Raw genomic sequence first — 22,321 nt, 5'->3', positions numbered from 1 at the left:
TCCTTTGTCTGGCATTTTTTTTTTTTTTTGTCTTTTTCCGTGTCCGGCAACGGATCCCAACCCTCAGTGTTGCCCCCGTACTGGACCGGGACCGGCAACGGGATCGCAACCCTCGGCGCTGCTCCCGCGCCTCGCTCAGCCAGTGAGCGGGAACCGGTCTGCATGTGGGATCCTAACCCTCGGGCGGGAGCGCCGCCGCGCTTCCCAAGCGGCGCACTATCCATTGTGCCACCGGGCCGGCCCCTTTGTCTGGCATTTTCTTTTTTTTTTGTCTTTTTCCGTGTCCGGCAACGGATCCCAACCCTCAGTGTTGCCCCCGTACTGGACCGGGACCGGCAACGGGATCGCAACCCTCGGCGCTGCTCCCGCGCCTCGCTCAGCCAGTGAGCGGGAACCGGTCTGCATGTGGGATCCTAACCCTCGGGCGGGAGCGCCGCCGCGCTTCCCAAGCGGCGCACTATCCATTGTGCCACCGGGCCGGCCCCTTTGTCTGGCATTTTAACTGGCCGTCTACCTTACCCAACTCATTCACACCACTCTGTTCTCAGAGCAAGACTGAATGGCTGTAGTTCTCTGAATAGACCAGGCTGTTCCTTGCCCCTGTGCTTTTGCACCTTAGGTTCCTACTGCCAGCCCTTCTCCACTCTGATCACCTAGCAAACACTCATCCTGAGGGTTTGCTGAATTACTGTTGAATTAAGTTAATCAATAGAGCATTTCCCTGATTTTGTGAGCTCTGGGAATGGCTGGAGTGAACAAGACACAGTCCTGCCGTCAAGCAGCATATATGCATAAATCTGGACAAGTAAACTTGGGTGACAGCTTTGTTCAATAGAACCAGGAGCATCAGAAACTGTAGCAGGCTGGGGAGAGTGGGGCTGCATGAAGGAATTATCAACTCCCTAAAAGGCATTCGGCAGAGTGAAGTTACAGAGGAGGAGTGGACAGGCTTACGCAGGGGTTGTAAGCATCTTCCAAGTAGGGCTGGTTATACTTCAGACAACAGCTGCCTCTCTTTTCCTGGGCCAAGGATGCCATCACAAGTACCTCTCAGGGATGCCAGAGGTCCAGCAGGCTGCTATGCCCTCCTCCCTGAGCTGGCCTCTCCCTTCCTTTGAGTGCTTCACTGCAGACTGACCTCTCTCTTTTGGCCCTAGCTGCATGGGAGTCATGTAAGCCGCAGGCTCTGGAACTGGACTGCCTGGGTTGAATCCTCGACTCCCTTTCCCACCTGTGAGACCACAGGTGAATTATTTAATCATACTTTACTTCAGTGTCCACATCTGTTAAATGGAAGCAGTAATATTAACTATCTTCAGAGGGTTGTTGGTAAGATCAAAGGAGTTGATACATGTACATTTCTTAGAACAGTGCACGGCACAGGAAGTGCACAGATGCCAACTACTACTGCGTCTCCTTTCCACTGTCTAGTAGGCAGAGAGCTCACAGAGGGTAGGTTTGGGTCTGGCCCATAGCTGTGCACCTGAATCCACCAAGAGGCTGGAACAGAATACATGTGTGAGTAACTGAATATGTGACTTCTGAATACATGACCTCTTAGTCCTCAGCAGGAGGCTCAGGGGCAGGGAGCAGCTGAGAGGCAAGGAAGACAGCAACAAAACTGGGGCAGGGCCAAGGATGCTGGGCCAGGGGGGAAGGCAGTGGGCAGCTGGTGGGGAGATCTGGGTCTGGGTCTTCCTGGCTTGGTACCTGATGTGTTGTTTGGTATGCGGAGTCCCTCCCTATGCCTCATGTGACATGGGAAGCAAAGCACTTTCCCATTTTCCCAGGGCTGGAGGGGGCTAAGGAGAAAGGTGGGCTGGACTACATCTGGCCAGGTCCTGGCTAATATAGATCCTGCATCTTGGGTCTTAGTGTTCTTTTGGCAGAAAAGGGCCCCTGGAAAAGTGGAGGTCGTCCTCTCCCATGGTCATAAGCAATCCCTCCCCTGGCACAAGGTGAGTAGTGGTATGGAGGGGGAGGACTGGGACTATGAGAACAGACATATCTGTAGTCCAATCTTGACTCCTTACTTTGTTTTGGCAGCCAGCCAGTAAAGGGATCAAACCCTGGACCTTGGTGTTATCAGTGCCATGCTCTAACCAACTGAGCTAACTGGCCAGTCTCAATCTTGGCTCCTTACATAGTAGCTCTGTGGCCTCGGGTATATCATTTATAATCTTTCTGAACCTCAGTTTCTTCATCTATAAAAAATGAGATAATTTCTTTCCTGGCTACTGTGATGATTAGCAATAATGTCTGTAAAGTCTTTAGCACAGGTCTAGTATTGAGAATGTACTGAATAAAAGTGAAATCTCCCCATCTAGAGCTCACCCCTACTAGTGGGGGGGCCTGAATAGTTTGTGAGGAGCCTGGAGCTCCTCAGAAGGAAAGTGCTCCATGAGGCAGAGTATTACCATTTCAGCAATAGCAGCAACACTATTAGCACCTTAAAGAACTGGTGGAGACAATGTTTGACACACAGGGAGGAACAAGAGCTGTTTGAGCCAGAAGTTTCTAGGAGCTTATCTGATTGAGCCTCCTTGTTTGTCACATGAGGCCCCTGATGCCTAGAGATGGACAGTGACTTGCCCAGGCCACAAGCCAGTCAGGAGTGGAGCTGGAACTAAAAATGCAGGTCTCTCTCTCTCATGGCACCTCTGCCCTACTCTGTCTCTCTAGAAGGTAGCCTGGCAGCCATGAAATTTCAAGTTGTGGGCAGTGCTGGTTTTTCCTTGAGTGCCTGCCTGGGCCCTGCTCCAACCTGCTAAATGACTGAATGTACACATGGGGGAGCAGCAAGTTGAGGAATGATCAGACAGGCCTCTGGGCCACTGGTTCCTGCCGTTCACAGCCCCCAGTACCTCCAGGTGGCCCCCCACTCCATCATGGCCCAGGCTTCCACCTCATCAAACAGCTGCAGCATGATGGTGAGCACATCCGGATGGGCCTTGTCCACTTCATCGAAGAGCACCACGGCATTGGGGCACTGCTTCAACTTCTTGGTCAGCTGGCCACCCTCCTCATGGCCAACATAGCCTGGTGGGGACCCGATAAACTTGGCCACCTGGTGGAAGGAAAGAAACATGCTAGGAGGGCCTTTCTGTGCTTTTAGTTTACAATATGGGGTGTGTGTGGGAAGATGGCTTTATACACCACTAAGATTACCTTTTCAACAAGGATGGCCAGCTGTCTCTCTCCTGGTGTGGCAGGAATCCTGCCATGATGGGAAGGCAAATAGATCTTCTCTATGTTTATTCTTTATGTTTATTTGTCAGAGCAAGTGACATGCAAAACATCAGTTACCCTGCTGCACACATGCGCCCCCAAGGACAAATCCCAAGTCTGCTGGAATTATCTGAGGCCTAAATGACAGGTCATATAAAACACTAAGGCAGTCATGTTGATTGACACTTCACCAAGGACTCTCACTCACCTCATGTCGCTCCTGGAACTCAGACATGTCCAGCCGGATGAAGCCCTGTGTGGAAACAAGCAGGAACCACATCCATTTGGAGGCAGGAAGGTAAAGGAAAGGGCTAAGGAGGGTAGCACCCTAATAGGCTTTCAGACCACACCAACCCAAGATCTTCTATTTCATTTTCATAATTTTTCTGGCTCCTTCCCCCCCTTTTCTGACTACTCCCCCATGATTCCCTCATTCTTTTCCTTAATAAAGCCAAACCATGTCCCTACCCTAATAAATCTGACTCAGGATGTCTCTTCTTTCAGGCAGGCTTCTACTGGTCTGATTAACACATCATCCATCCATTCATCTGTCCGCTCGTCCACCCACCCACCCATCCATCCCGCATTTCCTGAGGGTATCCTGTGTGTGCTGGGGTTACCACAGTGAACAAGTCTTGGTCTCTGTCCTTGGGGAGCATCCCACTGGGTGTGGCTGGTAGGCCGACATGGACAGAGTCAGTCACAATCAGCGCGGATCGTGAGGAGATGGATGGGAGCAACAAATACCCAGATGGCTCCACTGTGCCACTCAACTTTGCAAGTCTGTGTGGGGTGCGCACCCCTTTGTTTCAGTTTACTTTTCTTTAAAATGAATATATCTTTTTATTTATTTACATTTCTTCACTTCATTTAAAAGATACCCATAATGTAGCTTGCAGCCTTTCTCTCTCTTCTGCTAGGCTTAGGAGTGATTCCAAGGGAATGGCCCCCTGGGGTGAGGGCCATGATTAGCCCCAGGGAAGAGAATACCTTGTAGTGTGTGATTGGAAGAGTTATTACCGGCAGAGTGCCCACTTCTTTTCTTGAAGAACTGACTGATTTAGGCAGTTATGAGGGCATTCACAGGTGCCCTTTCTATCCACTCAGACCAGGGTTCCCCACAGTCCCCCCAGCTCCATCTAAGAGACAGCACTCACTGAATACTGATTCTTCTGAGAGCTGGGGATGACAGTGTGCCAAGACGCTCAGAGGCAGGTAGCCAAGTCGGAAATCCAGGGCCATATTCTAGCTTGGCCACTGGTCAGAAATTCACTCAGTGATGTGTTTTTAGTTCTTCCTCTGTCCTGTCACTCTGTACCTGAGGTACAGGGTGGTGGGAAGAGCCCTGGGCTGGCAGCTAGGCGCTCAGCTTCCAGTCCCAGTTCCACCACTGTCTCTATGGCTTTGGACATGTTGCCTCCCCTTTTTTAGCTGCAGTTTCTTTGGTGTAACAGAAAGCTCTTGACTCCTCTCCCTGCCACACCAGGGACCTGAGGAAAGGACCTACCCTGAGGTGGGAAAGGGCTTAGAGAAGTTATTAGGCCATGTGGGGGTAAGCACTGCTATCAGAACGCATGCGGCATGATGAGCCAGCAAACATTTCCAGAGGGTCCGTACACAGCTCAGACAAGAAACACACGGGCTTCAGGAAGGGTGGGAGGATGGCCATGGGGAAGCTGAGGGTGCTGCCTAGAGAAAGCAATGGGCTGGAAGCCACAGATGAGTCTCTCGCTGATAATAGCTGACACTCACTGGGTGCTTACCAGGTGCCTGGCAATATTCTATGCAAGCTATAAAAGGATTAGAACATGTACAAGTCTATGTGGTAAGTCCTATTATCATCCCCACTTAACAGATGAAAAAACAAAGTCACAGATTAAAGTAACTTTAATCTATGGCCCAAGGTCACCCAAGTTTGGCAATCTGGCTCCAAGTCTGTGCCCTTAGCCATTATGCTCCACTGCCTCACATTTCCCCCTCTGCCAAACAGCTGGGCTCTTGCCAATCTTCATTTGAAGAGTTCTGAGCTTTGTGCCCACATGTCAATCAATGTCCCCTGATACAGGGAGTATAGACTTAATTGCTTACTTCTGTCAAGTGACCTGGGTTCTCACTCTAGTTCTTCTAGTGATTGCTATGTAACTTTGAACAAGTCTTTGGGCTTGATTTTCTTGGCTGTAATCTTTTTGGTTTCACGTGATCTTACAAAGTGAGGCAACAACAATAGTAACATCCAGCACGTACTGATTTGCTTACTGTGAGCCAAGAATGGTGTCTAACATTTTATATAATTTTCTCATTTAACCTTCATAACAATCCAATGAGTTCAGCATCATTATTGAACCCATTTTACAGACAAGAAAATATGTGAACAGAGGTCCTGGCCAACTCTATGTAGTAGGGTAGCGTTGGGATTTGAACCCAGGCAGCTGGACTCATATACTTGCTCTTAATCCCTTCATCATACCACCACTATAAATGCAAGTCTTTTGGGTTCCACCACCCTACCTTGTGATGAGCTCACAGAACACCATTAAGGTTCTTTCTCAAGGATTATTAACTCTGGCAATGAAAGTTAACAAAGCTGCTGAATTTGGGAGAAATAGTACAGAGGCTAATGAGAGGAAAAAAAGAAGCTCACAGGTATATCTGCCAAAAAAAAAATTTATATAAATGTGCAAAAAATGCCCTGTGAGGCAGCAAGATCCAAAGGTATTGGTGTCTCTTTATAAACAAGGAAACTAAGAATCAGAAAGCCAGACTAGAATTCAAGGCACTGGACGCCCAGGCCAGTGCTCATTTCAGTTCATCAGCCATCTTGGGAGGCAAGTGAAAGGGAGCTCCCATTTGCTAACAGCCTATTTTACCCTGGGCTCTGTACATGACACTTTCATATGTCACTCCTTGGGTCCTGGAGGCAGCAGGTACACTGGTCAGACAGCTTACAGTCCAGGACTCTCTTGGATTTTGAAGGCAGTTCTCAAACATACCTGTCATATGGCCAGAAAATGTCTATGCTAAACACAGGTTCTGTAATAAGTTTGCCCACAGGGTTGGTACAGGTAGGAGTTTTATAGAAGCACTACTTATGATTCAAAAATAAAATACACAGATAATTTTATCAGTCTTCTCATGTATCTCATCCCTCAATGTGAAATGGAGACAAACGGACAAAAAAACAAAAGTTTATAACCTAGCCTCCAGAGCAGCGGAGAACAGTATTGAGAGAGGAGTTGACAGACTGGATCCTTGTTTTACTTCTTCCCCTGACAAGTGGCCTTGGACAAACTTCTTAATGCTGTAGGGCTTCAGTTTTCTCATCTGAAAAGTGGGTCTAATTTAGCACCTAGGCTAGCTTCCTCATAGGATCAAATAAGAGAGATGACGTCCTGCGGTGGAAAGTATGAAGTGATAAATACAAGTAAAGAGGGTGTGCACTTGCGTGCTAGAGCCTGAGCTAGCTGCAATTCATATTGTCCCACTGGATGCTCACAACAACCTGAGATACAGGACTAGATAACTTGACCTTGAGGCAAGAGAGCTGAAACTTCAAAGGGTAAAGTAACCTTCCTAGGGCTGGCAGAAAGTGAAATTGGAAGTTGAGTCAAGGAATGGGTGGCTCTGGAGCTCTGTGCACCATAGTCCACTGCTCCCAAGAGGTGAGGGTGTTACTTCCTCCTTCTGGGTGAGGCATGTATTGAAGGAGACCATCATCACACCTTCAGGACACCCTGCACTAGTGTAAATCTGTCTCCCACCCAGACACACCACCTAAAAAATCACTTGCATCATCAGTCTTTTAACAAGCCCCTTCTCTTCTACACCAGCGAGTCAGCAGATACTTTCCTTCTACTTCTACTGTGTATGAAGACATATTAAGACGGCTTGGATAAGGAGATTATAATTTGTAATTAAATATTAACCTTTCTGACAGTATTAAAATTAAACCACTCAGAATTCTTCATCCCTAATCAGGTGGTTCCTGCCCGTAACTGCATCTTCTCTAATAGTCTTGCTAGTTTATTGCCCTTTCCAGAGTGCTAATTGTTTCAATCGCTGCCAACCTGATGAATTGTCTTAAAAATGCTATTTGGATTGGAGCGTATTAGCAAGCCATGCACTTACTTGCCTGCCTGCCTGCCTGTCTGTCAAGTGGGTCTGCTCTGGGTCTGGTTGAGGCAGAGCATAGCTACAGGCAGAGTCAGGGAGGCTTAAGAGCCTTCAGTAAGTTATTAGGCAGAAGGAGGCTCAGGAGGACATAGTCTGAGCTACCTTGTTCCCGTGGCTACCAGGCTGTCAGGGAGGTCACAAGAGGGCAGGTAGGCCAGAAGTGGAACAGGAGTCAGGACTCTGTGCTGCTGGGGCCACCTGGCTGGCAGCGGCCTATGTAACTCCTCACTGCTTCATCTAGAGAGACTTTCCATAGAAACTAAGCAAGAGCATCTGGGATGTCAGGCAACCTCCAGCAGTGGGAAGGAGGACCTTAGTCTCAACACAAGGAAGGCTGGTAGGAGAACATTTGGCTTTTGGTGAACTGCTTCTGCATTCTCTCTGAAGATTGCTCCCTCTGCATGAAAGCATTTCCTGTCAGCCTAGAAAGTCAAACCGAGCAGGTCTTGGAAAGCTCTACTGTGAACAAATATGGGATGAGGAAGGCCCTCTCCTATGGAGAATCCAGGGCTCTGAGCCACGGAGAAAGCAGAACTATGAGCACCTCAAGTTTAAGGCATAAGACTCCATATTTAAAAGCTCATGCAGGGTGGAGAGAAGCAATAAGGATCCTCTTATTTCTACTTGTTTTCTCCCACGGCCCGAGACTCTCTAGCACAGCTTTGACTGCATTGGACAGCAACAGTAGGTTTCTAAAGCTTTTTCCTCTCCAGCCTGAGCTCCTCAGGGTAGGGAGAGTGTTTTAATAAATGCTGTATTAGCAGCATCTAGTACAACACCTGGCACAGGGTAGATACTTGAAAATGTTGTATGTATGAATCTCATTTGGTTTTCCCAAGAGCCCCAAGAGTCAGGCAGGGCAAGAATTATTCTTCCTATTTCATAGATGAAGAAACTGAGGCACCAAGAAGTTGGATAACTTGCTCAAATTCATGGAGCAATTGGTGGCCAAGTTGGGAACAGAGCTGAGGCCTGCTTCCTGGGCCAATGCCCATCTTTTTGACTGGCTATTGCCAGATTCACAGAGCCTCGGATTCTTGGGGATAGCAAGAATGGCAAGGTCTCTATGGCCTGCAGATCAGGTGTAGGTCCCAGCCCTTACCTTTTTGGCATCTTTGTGCATATATTTGGCTGTCTGCTTAGCCAGCTCTGTTTTTCCTAGTTAGAAAGAAGGAAGAGGAGTTGGGTTAGGACCAGATGACTACTTGATGGAATGAAAGAATCTTGGAAATGCACAAACCCTGGAAAGAATATATTTTATGATGGGAACATGGAGGTTCAGAGAGGGTCAGTGACTCCCCTTAAGTCATCTAGGGAATTAGTGGTGAGGCTGGAGCAGAATCAAAGTCTGCAATGCATCTTGACTTTTCTGTGAATGAGGACTGAGGCCTTTTCTCTGTGCAGCATGCTAAGAGTGGGAGGCTGACTCATAATCCAGAGCCAACTTGTCCTTTGAAGCCCAGCACAAACCTCACTTCTCCTAGGAGCGTTCTGACCTCCTGGCTCACTGCCCTGTGTCTGTCTCAACACCCACGGTCCTGCCATTTGGCCAGGCCCTGGAACCACATGCCAAATAGAGGCTGGAGGGAATGAAGAGTGCCTCTCATCAGCTTCGGAGCCTTTCTTTGTAACATAAAGAAGCAAAGACAATACCGAAGTGGTGGCTCTGAAGGGCCATTTGGTATAATGGTAAATCCTTTAGAATTCATGGTCAAGTATAGAAATCAAGTTCTATGGTATAATGGTCAGGTGGTGGTAACCTTTTGAGACTCTACAACTGAGGGAGAGCTAGGCCCATGAAGATGTTGGGAAGGGAAGAGGCAGCAAATAAACCATGAAATTCCCCATCAAGACAATGGTGGAAGGTGGTGGTGGAGGAGAGGGGGGTCTGTGTAGGTGGGCAGTGAGGGGGTGAGAATGCCTCTGATAGTCTAGCCCGGCTGGTTAGAAAAATACCCAGCCCATTTTACTGCAACCAGTTCTCATATGCACATGGTACTATGCTGGTCATCAGGAGCTTTCTTTGGCTTCCTAAAATTAGGCTGCACTGAACACGGTTGGTGTGCTGGGCAGTGGAGGTGTTTCAGTTATTCCTAAAGGGGAGCCTCTGGGAAGGCAGAGTGGCTGGAGCAGGGCTAATGGGCCCTGAATGGCCTGGTCCTCTAGGTGGATCTGTCCTTATATAGCTTCCAGAGGGGGGTGCATAATTCAAGCTGTTCATAACAGATGATAAAAAAAAAAAAAAAAAATGGAGTCCTCTTTCTTGGTGGCTCTGTGATTTGGAGGCAGTTGTTTTGGAACTGGGAGTTGAATTAGAGTTGGGTTGTGTGACCCTGGCCCACAACAGCTGGGGCTATTGGGCCTGGGCCGGACACTCCCTCAGCTCTCCTTCCCCACTGGCTGATCTGCTCCCAATTACCTATTCCAGATGATCCCAAGAAGAGGAAGACCAGAGGGTGTTCTTCGTCGTACCAGCCATTCTCCTTCCTCCGGATTGCTACAGCCAAACACACAAGACAGGGGGGACAGGGAGGGAGGCAGATAAATCAATGACACAAAAGGCAGGATAATTATCACTAAGTATACAATATGTTTTACTGCTCTGCGCCCACTCAAAGTCCTCACTACCATTAGTGCTGCCTAATCTGATTAGCTGGCAAGGCCCCTAGAGACACCTAATCAGGTTAGCATGGATTTGGAAAGCTGCCCAGAGCAGATTTCGGATAAAGTTTTCCAGGATGAGCACTCAGTGTTGCCAGGGAAACTGAAAGGCGGGTGGATGGTGAATGGAGGTGAAGGGGGTGGGGACTGGTGAAGGAGAATTCGAGAGGAACTTTAGCTCTCGCTGGTTACTCATCTATTCACCATGGTGGGAGTGTGGGCCTGCCTCTGATGCAAATATGAGGGGCAGAAGCCTATGGCAGGGCCTTGGGGATCTGGGGTTTGAGCACTGGACTCTTTCCCATTTGGGGAAACCAAGTTCTGGTCAACTGTCTGGATCAGGAAGAGGAAACACAGCCAAATGAATTTTCTGGAAGCCAATCAAGGGTAGTGTGGAGCTCAGGATACAGAAGTGAAAAGGCACTTGGTTAATATCTCTACTAACCACGGCCTCCAGTGGGAGGGGGTAAATGGGGAGTGGGACATATATGTACTAGGTTCCTTGGGGGCTCAATTCTGCTACAGCAAGACCTGACCTCTCCTCTTCAAGAGGAAGTATGTAATCAAGGGCTATGCATTCGAGATGAGGAAACTAAGTGCTCAACTATAGAGTGGGAGAATCAGGCTCAGAAGCATCGCTCAAGTATAAGAGCAGAGGGTGGAGCAAGGCAAGAACCATAAGAAGAAGAATCACTTATTGAACATTCTGTATACTAGGTACAATTGGAAAATCTACCAAAAACGTATTTACTCAAGATTCACACAAACACCCTGAGAGAAAAGTATCATTCTCAACTCCATTATAGTGAACAAGAAATTGAGGCAACAGATAGAGACTTGACCAAGTCACACACCTAGGTGATAGAGTTGCTTCTCTCTCTAAACCTGTTTTTTTTTTTTTTTGTCTTTTTGTCTTTTTTCCGTGTCCGGCAACGGATCGCAACCCTCAGTGTTGCCCCCGTACCGGACCGGGGACCGGCGACGGGATCGCAACCCTCAGTGTTGCTCCTGCGCCTCGCTCAGCCAGTGAGCGGGAACCGGTCTGTACGTGGGATCCGAACCCTCGGACGGGAGCGCTGCCGCGCTTCCCAAGCGGCGCACTATCCAGTGCGCCACCGGGCCGGCCTAAACCTGTTTTTTTTTTTAAATCACATATGGCTGCTTTAAAAAGTACTAATTTGGGTTGCATTAATGGAAACATGACAGGCAGGAGCAGGAAGGGGACAGAGCACTGTGCAATGTCAAGGTCAGTTCACAGATGGAACAGTATGTCTGGTCTGGTCCCCAGAGTGCCAGAGAGAGATTAGCAAAGGGATATGTGTCAGAGGTCAAGGCCTGGAAACCTAGTCAATTGAGAAAGAGTTGACAGTCTTAGATATGTGTCTGTCAATATTGAGGTGCTAAGATCCTAAATGCTATACTGTGTAGTTGGGTTTCAAAGAAGTGTCTGCAGGGGTCAGGAAAGGCTCTTTGGAAGAGGTGGAACTGCTGATGAGTCATGGAGCCTGGGCAGGATTTGGGGAGGCAAAGGTGGCGAGCATAACAGAGGTGGAGAGACAGGAATGAACATAGGTGGGGTCAGATTCTCTGGAATACCCGTCTCAGGAGTTCAGCCCCATGCTGTGGTCTTTTTCACCTCAGCCTCTAATGTTGCTACCTAGAGTACTTTCTCTATAGTTCTGGCTTCAGTAGAAACAGATGGAAACTGCAACCTCATAGACATCAGACCAGTCACTTCTGCCTGCCCAGGATATGCTCCCTGAGAATCCTAAAAGGCACTTGGGAAGACACTCAGTCCAACCTCTCCCCTGGGCTAGAATCCATATCTCTGATTTAAGTGGCCCAGGTTCTGTGGAAGGATTGGCTAGGAATCCAGACCTCATAGGTACCTGAATGCTGAGGATGAAGAAGGAGAAGTCCAAGCCTAGTTGAGGGGGAGTACCTGGTATCTTGACAGATACAAGGAGATAGGAGTGGGGGTAATTGGGGAAGTGGAGGTATTAAAATGGCAAGGTTAGACTTCTGTGAGCACTATGTGTGGATATGTGTGTTGGAGAGAAGGTAAGAGAGTAGTCACCTGAGAGGAACTATGTTCTTCCAAAAGTTGGCTAAATTGAGAATCTAGGTTGGGAAGAAGCTGTGTATGAACTGGGTTCAGGCTTCATGGAGTATTTGGGGAGGCAGAAGTACCCAGGCATCACTCAAGTGACCAGGGGGAAACGGGGCTCCCCAGGGTATCATGTACCTGAGTGTCCGATGTTGGCTTAAAATTTCAGGTTAAAATCCCAGCCCACCGAGAGCTGAACACTGCTTGGCTGTGCAGTACAAAAATGCCACAGAAAATGTGGAATTGAATTATGCCTGGGGCCATCTTTCCCCCTTCTTTTCTAATAATGCACCTGGGAGAGAACTCTTTATAATGCTAGGCAGACTCCACTGCACAGCTGTCCCTGGGCCATTCTGCCAGGCCCAGGGCATGAGTCTGGAGGGGGCTTGATCTAGGCACCCCATGAAACAGGCGAAATGCCAACCATTAAACAATTACAACTTCAGATATTTCTAATAAATCTGAAGAGAAAAACGGCCAAGCAGATGGAGTCTGACAGAATGAAAAATGGAAGCAGCTAGGAAGGACTGGAGAAGGTGGGCCCTAGTATGTGCAGTTAGCAGGGTGACTGAGGACCAAGGCTGGGAACCTTGAGGGTCCTGTCCTGCCAGTGTAGAGGATGGGACAGACAGAGACCTGGATGGGCCCATGTGGGGTGTGGCTATAGGTGCTGGTGCTCTCTAGTCACTGCGGACCAGCAAGTGTACAACTCACTCTGCTAGCACTTCACATCTATAAAGAACTTCCGTTGACACAATTTCATTTCAGCCTTGTTATGACTGCATGAGGTAAGTATGGCAGGAAAGCCAATTCCCATTTTACAGATGAGGAAATAAGTGAAAAACAGGTACCTCAAGGTTACATGGGTTAATAAATGAAGACCCTGGGCTTTGACTCCAGGCTGACTCTGGAGCCTGAGCTGGTGCTGGTGCTTCAGGAGCTTAGAGAAAGGAGCCAGCTCTCCTCCTGGCTCTCTGCTGCCCCAGCACCTCCTCATACTCTCACTTCCCCAACAAAAGTTTCCTCTGTAGCTCTAATCTGACTCACTCAGGCTTCAACACATGGCTTCAGTAGCCCCTGTGCCCTGACTCTGTCCTGACCACTCTTCTTGTGCTCGAGATGGTGTCAGTGCCCTTTGCACGGGCAGCTCAGCTCCCTTCCCTGGCCAGTCCCATCTCTGCAAGCTCCAACCAGGCTCTTCTGTCTCTCCACACGCAGCGCCAGCACCTGCTTTGCTTGTGTTCTGCCCTTGCCAGAATGCCTTCTCCTGGCTATGTCTGTTTCCATGTCTGTCTCTATTGGACCATCTTAAAACTCACCTGCAATAACTCTTTTCAATTAACTCCACCACACCACATCTACCCCATTAACTCCTGGGTCTGTATTCTTTGTACGTGTTCTTCTACAGGGAGTAGCACCCTTCCAGAAAGAGGCTGAGATGAGAATCTGTGTTGAGGAGAGGGTAGGAGTTACAGGATCTAACTTGGAATCCTGCCTCTGTGACTTTCTAATTGACTATGAGTAAAACACTTATTCCTTTACAGCCTGTTTCTTCATCCATAAAATGGGAACAGTATAAGGGGTTTTATCTGCCTGCACTCTTGTAAACAGGGGGAAGGTGTGCCCCCAATCTGGCTGTGTATTCCACGGCCAGAGGCTATGTGTTCTATTTCCTGAGGGACCATCGAGACTAGCCCAACACAGGTTTAATACTTGCTGACTAAATGCATTAATTCTTGGTCTTTCTAGAATTGTAAGGAATAAAGAAAAGATACCCCAACTCTCATTTTTCAGAGAAGAGTGAGGCTTTGACCCAAGAGTTTCAAGGTAGTTACTACTACCTTTGGGTGAAGAAGGTTTTTCTTCTGAACCCCTCTCCAGGGAGCCTTATGAATTTGTTCAGTAAATAAGCTCTGTGTCAGGTGCTGGGGAACCCACAAAGAGGCCTAAAACATGGCTGTGCCTTTGAGGTAAATGCTGCTATGAAAACTGTGGGCTTCAAACAGGATGGGTGAAGTGGGAGAAGTATGGGAAAAGCCATTTGTGCCTGCCTGACACTTGTGCCTGAAGGATGAGGGGGAGATTGCCAGGCAGTTAGGGGTATGAAGGGATGTTCCAGGAAGAAGGCCCCAGTGTGTGTAAAACAAAGAGAGGAAAGAGCTGCCTCCTCCTCACACCCTGGGCTTTTGCCTCCATCCTGCTCAAGGTTCTGAGGCCGTCTGGGTGGGCCAACTCATGTTTCTTGGTAAGTTCAAGTGATCTAGTGTGGGAGGTTTTTTAGCCTAACCTAGAACAGGTTTGTTCCACGCTTGAGGCATCTCCTAGGGGGACCAGTCCTTCTGAGGGATTCCCATGGTGGAGAGTCACGCAAATGTTTATCAATTTCCTGTCTACTGTTTATACGTTCAAGGAACATAGTGCCTACTGACTAAGTGGATACTAGTGTCTTGGTTTAGTGCATCATGGGAGAACAGTTCTCTTCTTAGTCCTTAGTAAGGATTATTTTCTCTGCAGGCAAGAATAAACTTGCTGCTGAGAGGTTAACATATTAAAAGTGCAAAGAAGAGCTTCTACTGAGACTTCCCCTTGTGTCTGTGTGCGAGCACATGTGTGCACGTGCGCACACACATGCTGCGGGTAGGGATCACCTGAGGGAAGAGTAGCACCCTTCCGGAAAGAGGCTGAGATAAGAATCTGTGTTGAGGAGAGGCAAAATGTCAAAATGGGCCTAGACTTTCCAACCCTGGGGAAACAGAGCTGCTGCCACATCAGGTAGTTCCTGACCTTTTGAGGGAGAAAGATATGCAAACATAGTAGATACCATGTAGTAAGTGCAGTAATAAAAGGTGTTCACAGGAAGCCCAGGGAAAGGGTCCTGAGTCCAGGTGGAGGTCTAGGGAGGGCATCCTGAGGAAGGGCAGGATGTCTCAGTGTGTAAAGTGGAAGGGAAGGGCAGTCTAGGCAAGGAGAACGACAGAGCACAAGCAGGGATGCCTGAAGTGGCATGAGGTGGGGGTGGGACTGCAAGCAGTTTTGTAGGCTAATCACTTCCACTCCACAACCCAGGGATGACCTGGACGTATATTTCTCAGATCAGAAACCAGGACTCAGCTTTCTTTGCTGATGGTGCTCCCACAAATATGCTGAATGTTCCTAAAACCCTCCGGACTTTCTGTCAGAAGTGTGGTGAGCACCAACCCCACAAAGTGACACAGAACAAGAAGGTCAAGGGTTCTCTGTATAGCCAGGGAAAGCGGCATTGTGACAAGAAGCAGAGTGGCTATGGTGGGCAGACTTAGCTGAGTTTTTGGAAAAAGGCTAAAACTAAAAATTTGTGCTGAGGCTTAAGTGCATTGAGTCCAACTGCAGAACTAAGAGAACGTTGACTATTAAGAGGTGCAAGCATTTTGAACTAGGAGATAAGAAGAGAAAGGGCCAAGTGATCCTGTTCTAAGCCTTATCTTTTGTTTTATTATGAAGACAATAAAATCTCGAAGTTATGTTCACTTAAAAAAAAAAAAACCCAAAAAACAAAAAACCAGGACTCAAAGGGAGGGTCCAGAAAAATACAGGGCTTAGGAAGATTGTTTTTGGATTAGTCAAAGGGGGAAATGATTCATGAGATAGAATAGTGCACCCTGGTGTGCCACATGGCAGATGCTGAGATTCTATAACACGGGCCAGACCCAGGCATAGAACAGCAGTGGAGGTGATATAGCTTCCTTGTGGGAGTGCATAGGCTTCAGACAGTCAACTGGAAGTAGGTGAAATGGGTGTTGGGGACAGGTCCCTGGTCAAAGGGAGCTCCATGGAAACTGCCAGGTATGTGCAGGTTGATCTGCTGTACAAAATAGGCTTCTTAGAGCAGGTCTGGGGAATGACCTGCCCACTCAAAGGGTCAAAGGTCAAGAACTATGGTTGTAATTAACTATTTCACTAAGTCACAATCCCAGTATGCTTGTGAGCTACTAGAGGGCAAGCACTACAGTTTCTCTTCTTTCTTCACAGCACATCACAGAGATGGACAAAGGTCCACACCAAATTCGTTAATCTGACAAACTGCACTAATCATCTACTTTGAGCAGTATGCTGTGCCAGGAATTGGGAAAACAAAAATGATTAAGTCATGGTATCTACCCTCAAGGAGCCGACAGTCAATTGCTCCTGAACTGAATTAGGCTAAGTAAAAACCAGCCAATGTGTGGAAGATGGGCTGGGGTTAGGGAGCAGGAAAGGGCCAGAAGAGAAGGAACTGCAAGCAGAGAGGGCAGCAGAGACAAGTGCAGGCAGGACGTGCAGGAGGCAGAAGCAGCAGTGGGCCCTGTATGCCAGCTCGGGCAGTGAGGGCCCCTCAAAGGCTTGAAACTTGGGGGCAGCACTCTTATGTGTGTGTTTTACAAAGATCACTGCAGCTGGGAAGAGAACTGATTCCAGGGGAAGAAAAGGAGGTGGGGAGACCAGTGAGAAGGCCACTGCTGTGGTTCAGATAGGAGACGCTGATGTTCTGAGCTAGGGCAATGATATTAGAAACAGAGGTGAAAGGTCAGGTTTGTGAACCACTGAGGAGGTAGAATATAGGGCTGTAAGGGGTGAGAGAGAGGGTGGAGCCAAGGAAACGTCTAGGTTTCTATTTAGGAGACCAGTGAATGGTGGTTCCTTTATGCAGATAAGAACACAGGAGGTGGGCAGGTTGGGGGAAGGGGAGGAGCTAGTTCTGAATGTGCTGAATAAACAGCTGGTTGCCATTCTGAGGAGGACAGTGAAGCTTAGAGGCCCTGAGCTCCAGGAGGTCTGCCAACAGGGTAGGCATCCTCCCATCCCCATCACCAACAGCAGCACTGGATTCTGGAAGGAGAGCCTCACTTTCAATGCCAAGGCTCTGGCTTGTGGTATGTAGGTTGGTCCTGCTTTGGCTCCAGTGGCCCTAGACCAGAGAGGCAATGGGGACATGGGCTGTGGGGCTGGTGCTTCATCTGCTCCATTTGTAAGGCGGTAACTGTGTGCCAGCCTTGCTACACGCCCTGCAGCTGGGGATCACACTGATAAATTCACTGTATTACTTTGCACAAATCAATATCCCAGCACTTACCAGGGGTTGATGTGACCGAAATTGGTTTCAGCCAATTCATGAGGGTAATAAATGGCCATTTATCAAATCAATTCATTCTGCGGCACTTCTCTGGCTGCCCATCCTCATGGTACTCATGGGGTGCCAGGCTCCATCCATCCAGTCCCTAGCACACACCTGACTCAAGCCTAGAGGACCCAGGGAGGCCTAGCCTCTAGATCCACCTCACTTTCCCATACCTGCTTTAGCCTTGAGGTACTGAGGCATTGTGTGCTGCCTACCACAAGTTCTGACCCAGTGAGTCCCTCACACTTCTCCTGGGCTGGGAGCTAAAACCACCAGGCTGCCCCATTCCCTTATGCTTGGGTCCAGAAGCCTCTGGGAGCTGATCACAGGGTCTGAGCATGGTTCTGAACATTATCAGTGTGATCCCAAGCTGCAGGGCTTCTCAACAAAGTGGGCACACAGTTATAACCTTATGAATGGAGGTAAAAAAGCACCAAGCCTACGATCCAGGTCTCAGGGGCCTTTCTGTCTTTTCTAAGTTCACTGAAGCCATAGGTGGGTCAACCTATATACATAGGACAGAAGCAGGGCCTTCCTGGGCAGTAACTTTGTTCTAACTTGAGGCCAAGTTCGAGCGACAGAATGGGAACTCTATGTAGAAGGAAGCACTCGGGGTACATATTCTGACAGCTCTTGGAGGTGAGGAGTGGAATCACCTACTCTTGCTCTGGGCCAATGAAAGAGAGACAAGGACAGTGACGCATCAGAGGTCAGCATAGGGCCAGGGGAAGAGGTGAGCTGGGGCTGGAACTAAGGATCAGTCCCAGGCTGACGGAAATAGCTGCGGACTTGACCTAAAGAGCACACAGGACCTAACCCAAGACTAAGCATCTTGAGGACAGGGGCTAGGTTTTCATCCCTGTTGTGTGGCATGAACTGGAAAGAGCATGTGCTTTACAGTCAGACAGACCTGATTTGGTGGCTCATTACACAGGTGAGGAAAGTGATTGATGGAGTTTGGATGTGTTGTCCCCTCCAAAACTCATGTGGAAATTTGATCCCCATGTGGCAGTGTTGGAAACTGATTGAGTCATGGGGGTAGATCCCTCATGAATGGATTAATGCTCTCCCTGGGGGAGGAAGGATAAATGAGTGAGTTCTTGCTCTATTAGTCCCCATAAGAGCTTGTTGTTTAAGAGACCCTGGCACCTCCTTTGTCTCTCTCTCTTGCTTCCTCTCGCCATGTGATCTGCTTGTACCCGCTGGCTGCCTGCCACTTTCCGCCATCAGTAGAAGCAGCCTGAGGTCCACGCCAGATGCAGCTGTCCCAGAATCATAAGCCAAATAAACCTCTTTCCTTTATAAATTACCCAGTCTCAGGTATTTCTGTTGTAGCAACACAAAAAGGACTATAACAGTGATGTTCAAAGAAGCTAAGTGAGCAGGCCGAGTTGTACAGCTGATAAGCAGCAGACCTGCTGTGAGCCCAAGTTGGTCTAATCTTTCCATCTCAATACCTCCTACCAAACCCTACTTTTGGGGAGCTTCACATCTTATGGGCTTGAGGAGCTGGTGAGAAGTGGGAGGTCAGAAGAGAGCAGGTAGCCTGGTGGGAAAGGACTGTGTAGGAAGCTAAGGGAAAACACTACAGTGGTAGCAGCAGTCCAGGCCCACACAGACATGAGACTGCAGCAAGAGATGCTTTCTTAGACCTCCACCCAGGTAAGCTTGTCTCAGCTGTAGCCTATACTCCTCTTTTCAACCATGAGATTTCCCAGAGTCTCTCCTGCCTGCACCTCAGACACAGCCTTGGCAAAGGAGTAGGGGTTGCGACCTCTAAGGTGGTGGTTTGGGGGTGGATGTCTGTAATATCCAGACCCAAAAGGGCAGCCTGGTGTGATTTGGGCCTGAGCAGTGGGGCCCTATGTACTCACAAAAGCTTTCCCCAGCTCCTGTGTGTGCCTGCAGGCAGGCTTCTGACCTCTAGTTGGTGAGGCAGCTCTGGTCTATGGGCTCCTTTTCTCTGTTGATGGAGTCAGGCCCCTGATGAGGGGCTCATCACCCCCATGTGAGCCCCTCTGGTGTGTGAGGATAATGGAGATCAGGCTGGGCCCAGGTGTCACAGGGGCGGCTGCCTTCTTTTTCAGTTACCCCCTTAATTGGTATCTTAGGGCTGCCCCAGAAAGTCCCAAAGGGGCAGCCACAATTTTAGACTGATGGCTCCTTTTCTCAGTGAGCAGAAGCTGGTGCTGTCCTTAGCAGTTGCTGGACTGCCTCTGGTGGGACTAGATGCTTGAAGAGAAGAGGCAAGCAACATGTAAGTGGTACTGACCCAGACATCTCAGGGCAGTGGTGTTTTAAACTTCAGCGGAGCATCAGAATTGCCTGAAAGGCTTGTTAGTTAGAGTTTCCGATACCACAGGTGTGGGGTGAAGCCTGAGATCTGATTTCTAACAAGTTCCCCGAGGATGTTGCTGCTGCTGGTCAAGAGATCGTGCTTGGAGAACCACTGCTTTGGGGGATACCCCTTTGTCTCAGCCTGGCGTAAGGTTCCTCTTCCCTCGCCTCATCTGTCTGAAATCACCCTCAGGGAGTTATGTACCAGAGTCAGAAAATAAAGGTGAGGCCACTGTCTTCAGCAGAACCCTAGTTTTATATATTCATCCAATGGGTTCTACATGGGCAGGAGAGCCATTAGATTAGGGGTTACAGCAGAGGGCAATCTGGCTCCTAGGGATCAAAGTATGGGACATTAAAGCTCAGGGGTGAAGAAGGCGGCACTCAAGAGTTGTGCAGGATGTTTTCTCTAAAATTAAGCCAGCTCCTGACAAACTTTCCTGAAGTGATAGAAGAGTCCCGGGCTGGCAGGCAGAAATACACATTTTAGTTCTGGCTCAGCTGCCACACTACTAGTGATGGACTAGCTCCCGCCCCTCCCTGGGTCTTAGATCTCCCACCTGAAAAGTGGGAGATGGGCATAGTGAACCAGATGAAGGTCAGAGTTAAATTCTAATAGGAAAGCAGGCTTGAGCAAATTATATAAATGCTCTGAGCCTCAGCTTCCTCGTCTGAAAAATGGGAATTTAGTGGTACCAACTTCATAGGGTTGCCGTTAAGAATTAAATGATACAAGATATGTAAAGAGCTTATAACAAGGCTGGCACATAGATAGCCCCTAACAAATGTTAACTTTAAAAAAAAAATTATTTATTTATTTTTCTGACTGGTAAGGGGATCTCAACCCTCGGCATAGTGTTGTCTGCGCCACACTCAGCCAGTGAGCACACCGGCCACCCCTATATAGGATCTGAACCCACGGCCTTGGCACTACCAGTGCCACACTCTCCTGAGTGAGCCACAGTGCCAGCCCCAAATGTTAACTTTTAACACTATTAGCTGCCTCTGTTCAGTTTGGTGACAGCAGGACGTACACCTCATTGCAGCAGTGCGCGCTGCCCTGTCCTTTCTGGTGCTGGCTGGCATCCTGCATACTCACCAGCACCCACCGTGGCGATTGCACTCTCTTGGCCAATGATGTGCTCCTTCAGTCGCTGCTCCAGGGGGAAGCGGCGCCGCTCCTCAGCCTCACGCTTCCGCTGCTTCTCCTGGTACTGTGGGGAAAGAGGGCAAGAGGCTTAGGGATGCTGGGCCAAGTAGACCCCTAGTTTCATTCTATCCCCCAACTTGGGGAAAAAAACCCTGGAGATCCTGCTGCACAGCTCTGGCTCATGACCACTGGAGGCTGGGGCAGTCCTTCCCACTCTCCTCATATCATTTCCTCCCTTCAGGTGGCCACTGCTCAGGGGTCCTGGCTCAACCTGCTAGTAAAATAAGCACTGCTAGGAGATTAACCCTGGGCTTTGGCGTCTGACAGAAGACCTGTATTCAAATCCGAGCTTTATCACTTACAATATGTGCTTATCATCTGGAGCAAGTTACTTCACCTCAAGTTTTCTCAACTATAAATTGGGGATTAAATATGATATAATAATATGATAATGTATATAATGGGCTTAGCATCATGCCTTGCACATAATAATTGCTTAATAAATACAATTTTCTTTCCCTTTCCTTTCCTCTTATCCTGTTAGAAACCACAGCTATGAACACCCTCCACTTCAATGGTACTGCCTTTCAATTAAACATAATTATTCAGCAATTGCTGTGTGCCCAGCCTTGTGCATGGCCATGATGGAAGGATAGGGTGGGGGTTGAGGGGGAGGAGGAGGACTGTGCCCTATCCCCTGGGAGGTTCTAGTTGATGCTGAGTGCCTAGCATGCCTGGCCCTGGCCTACATCCACTTCACAAAAGGCAGAAGGAGGAGGCCTGGGCTTGGAGGGTGCGGAGGAGAGCCAGGCCTTGTCCTTAGGGAGCTCAGTCAGGAGGAGGTAAGCCAGGGCCTGTACACGAATACTTCTCAGGCAGAAACAACCACTTACATCATGGTTCCAAAGCATAAATACTTACCTCTAGCAAAAAAACTACCTGAAAACAAGTTGGTTGAATGTTTTTGAGTCTCACTCTAAATCAATTATGAGCTCCCTGAGCGCTGGTATAATTTTTTACTCATTGCTATTTCCAGCATGATCCTGGCACAGTGGGGGCATCTGGCAAAAATGAGTTCAATGACAGATACAAAGAGGACAGAATTAACAGCCAGACGGGGTGGTATAGGGGTAAAGAGAAGGGGAAGATACATAAATGTGGAACATTTTTGGGGGTGGGGCAGGGCAGCTTTCTGGTAAACAGGAGGATTGAAGAAGCTTGAGGACTGGGCCAGATGGGAGCTGTGGGACTGGAGAACAGGCAGAGAAGGGCAAGGGCATGGGCCTGATGGTAAAGCATTTGTGGAGGTCGGAGCCGGACTGGGAATGAAAGACCAAGTCTCCAGGAGGCTCCTTTCCCCTAAGCTCTGATAATACTAACATCTTTCTAGAAAGAGAGCTGTCAAGGTAAGGCTCTGTCACAAAAGTTGCGGTTGCAGATTGCTCTTGCGGGCAGAGTGGATGAAAAATACCTGCTGCTTGGGCAGTGTTTTCCTGTTATGGTAGTGACCTTGACAGAAGTTAAAAAAAATAAA

The 22,321-nt window shown here is 48.5% G+C and overlaps 1 protein-coding gene and 1 pseudogene across 1 annotated transcript in view; one reads left to right on the top strand and one right to left on the bottom strand.

Annotated features, from left to right (window-relative positions):
- Nucleotides 1–22,321, bottom strand: part of CLPB (ClpB caseinolytic peptidase B homolog (E. coli)) — a 139,302-nt gene that overhangs the window by 6,686 nt on the left and 110,295 nt on the right. Inside the window, exons 7-11 of the mRNA XM_008566961.1 lie at nt 20,737–20,851; nt 9,818–9,895; nt 8,501–8,556; nt 3,437–3,481; nt 2,906–3,067 (exon numbers count right to left, since the gene is read on the bottom strand). Of these exons, the coding sequence (XP_008565183.1) occupies nt 2,906–3,067; nt 3,437–3,481; nt 8,501–8,556; nt 9,818–9,895; nt 20,737–20,851 (456 nt within the window). The remainder of the gene's footprint in view (nt 1–2,905; nt 3,068–3,436; nt 3,482–8,500; nt 8,557–9,817; nt 9,896–20,736; nt 20,852–22,321) is intronic.
- On the top strand, nt 15,307–15,620 carry LOC103585886 (annotated as a pseudogene).

Source organism: Galeopterus variegatus, unplaced genomic scaffold (assembly GCF_000696425.1).
Source record: "Galeopterus variegatus unplaced genomic scaffold, G_variegatus-3.0.2 Scaffold283, whole genome shotgun sequence".
NCBI lineage: Eukaryota > Metazoa > Chordata > Mammalia > Dermoptera > Cynocephalidae > Galeopterus > Galeopterus variegatus.
Note: the sequence above shows the minus strand (reverse complement) of the source record. Positions and strands in the feature narration are given on the sequence as shown.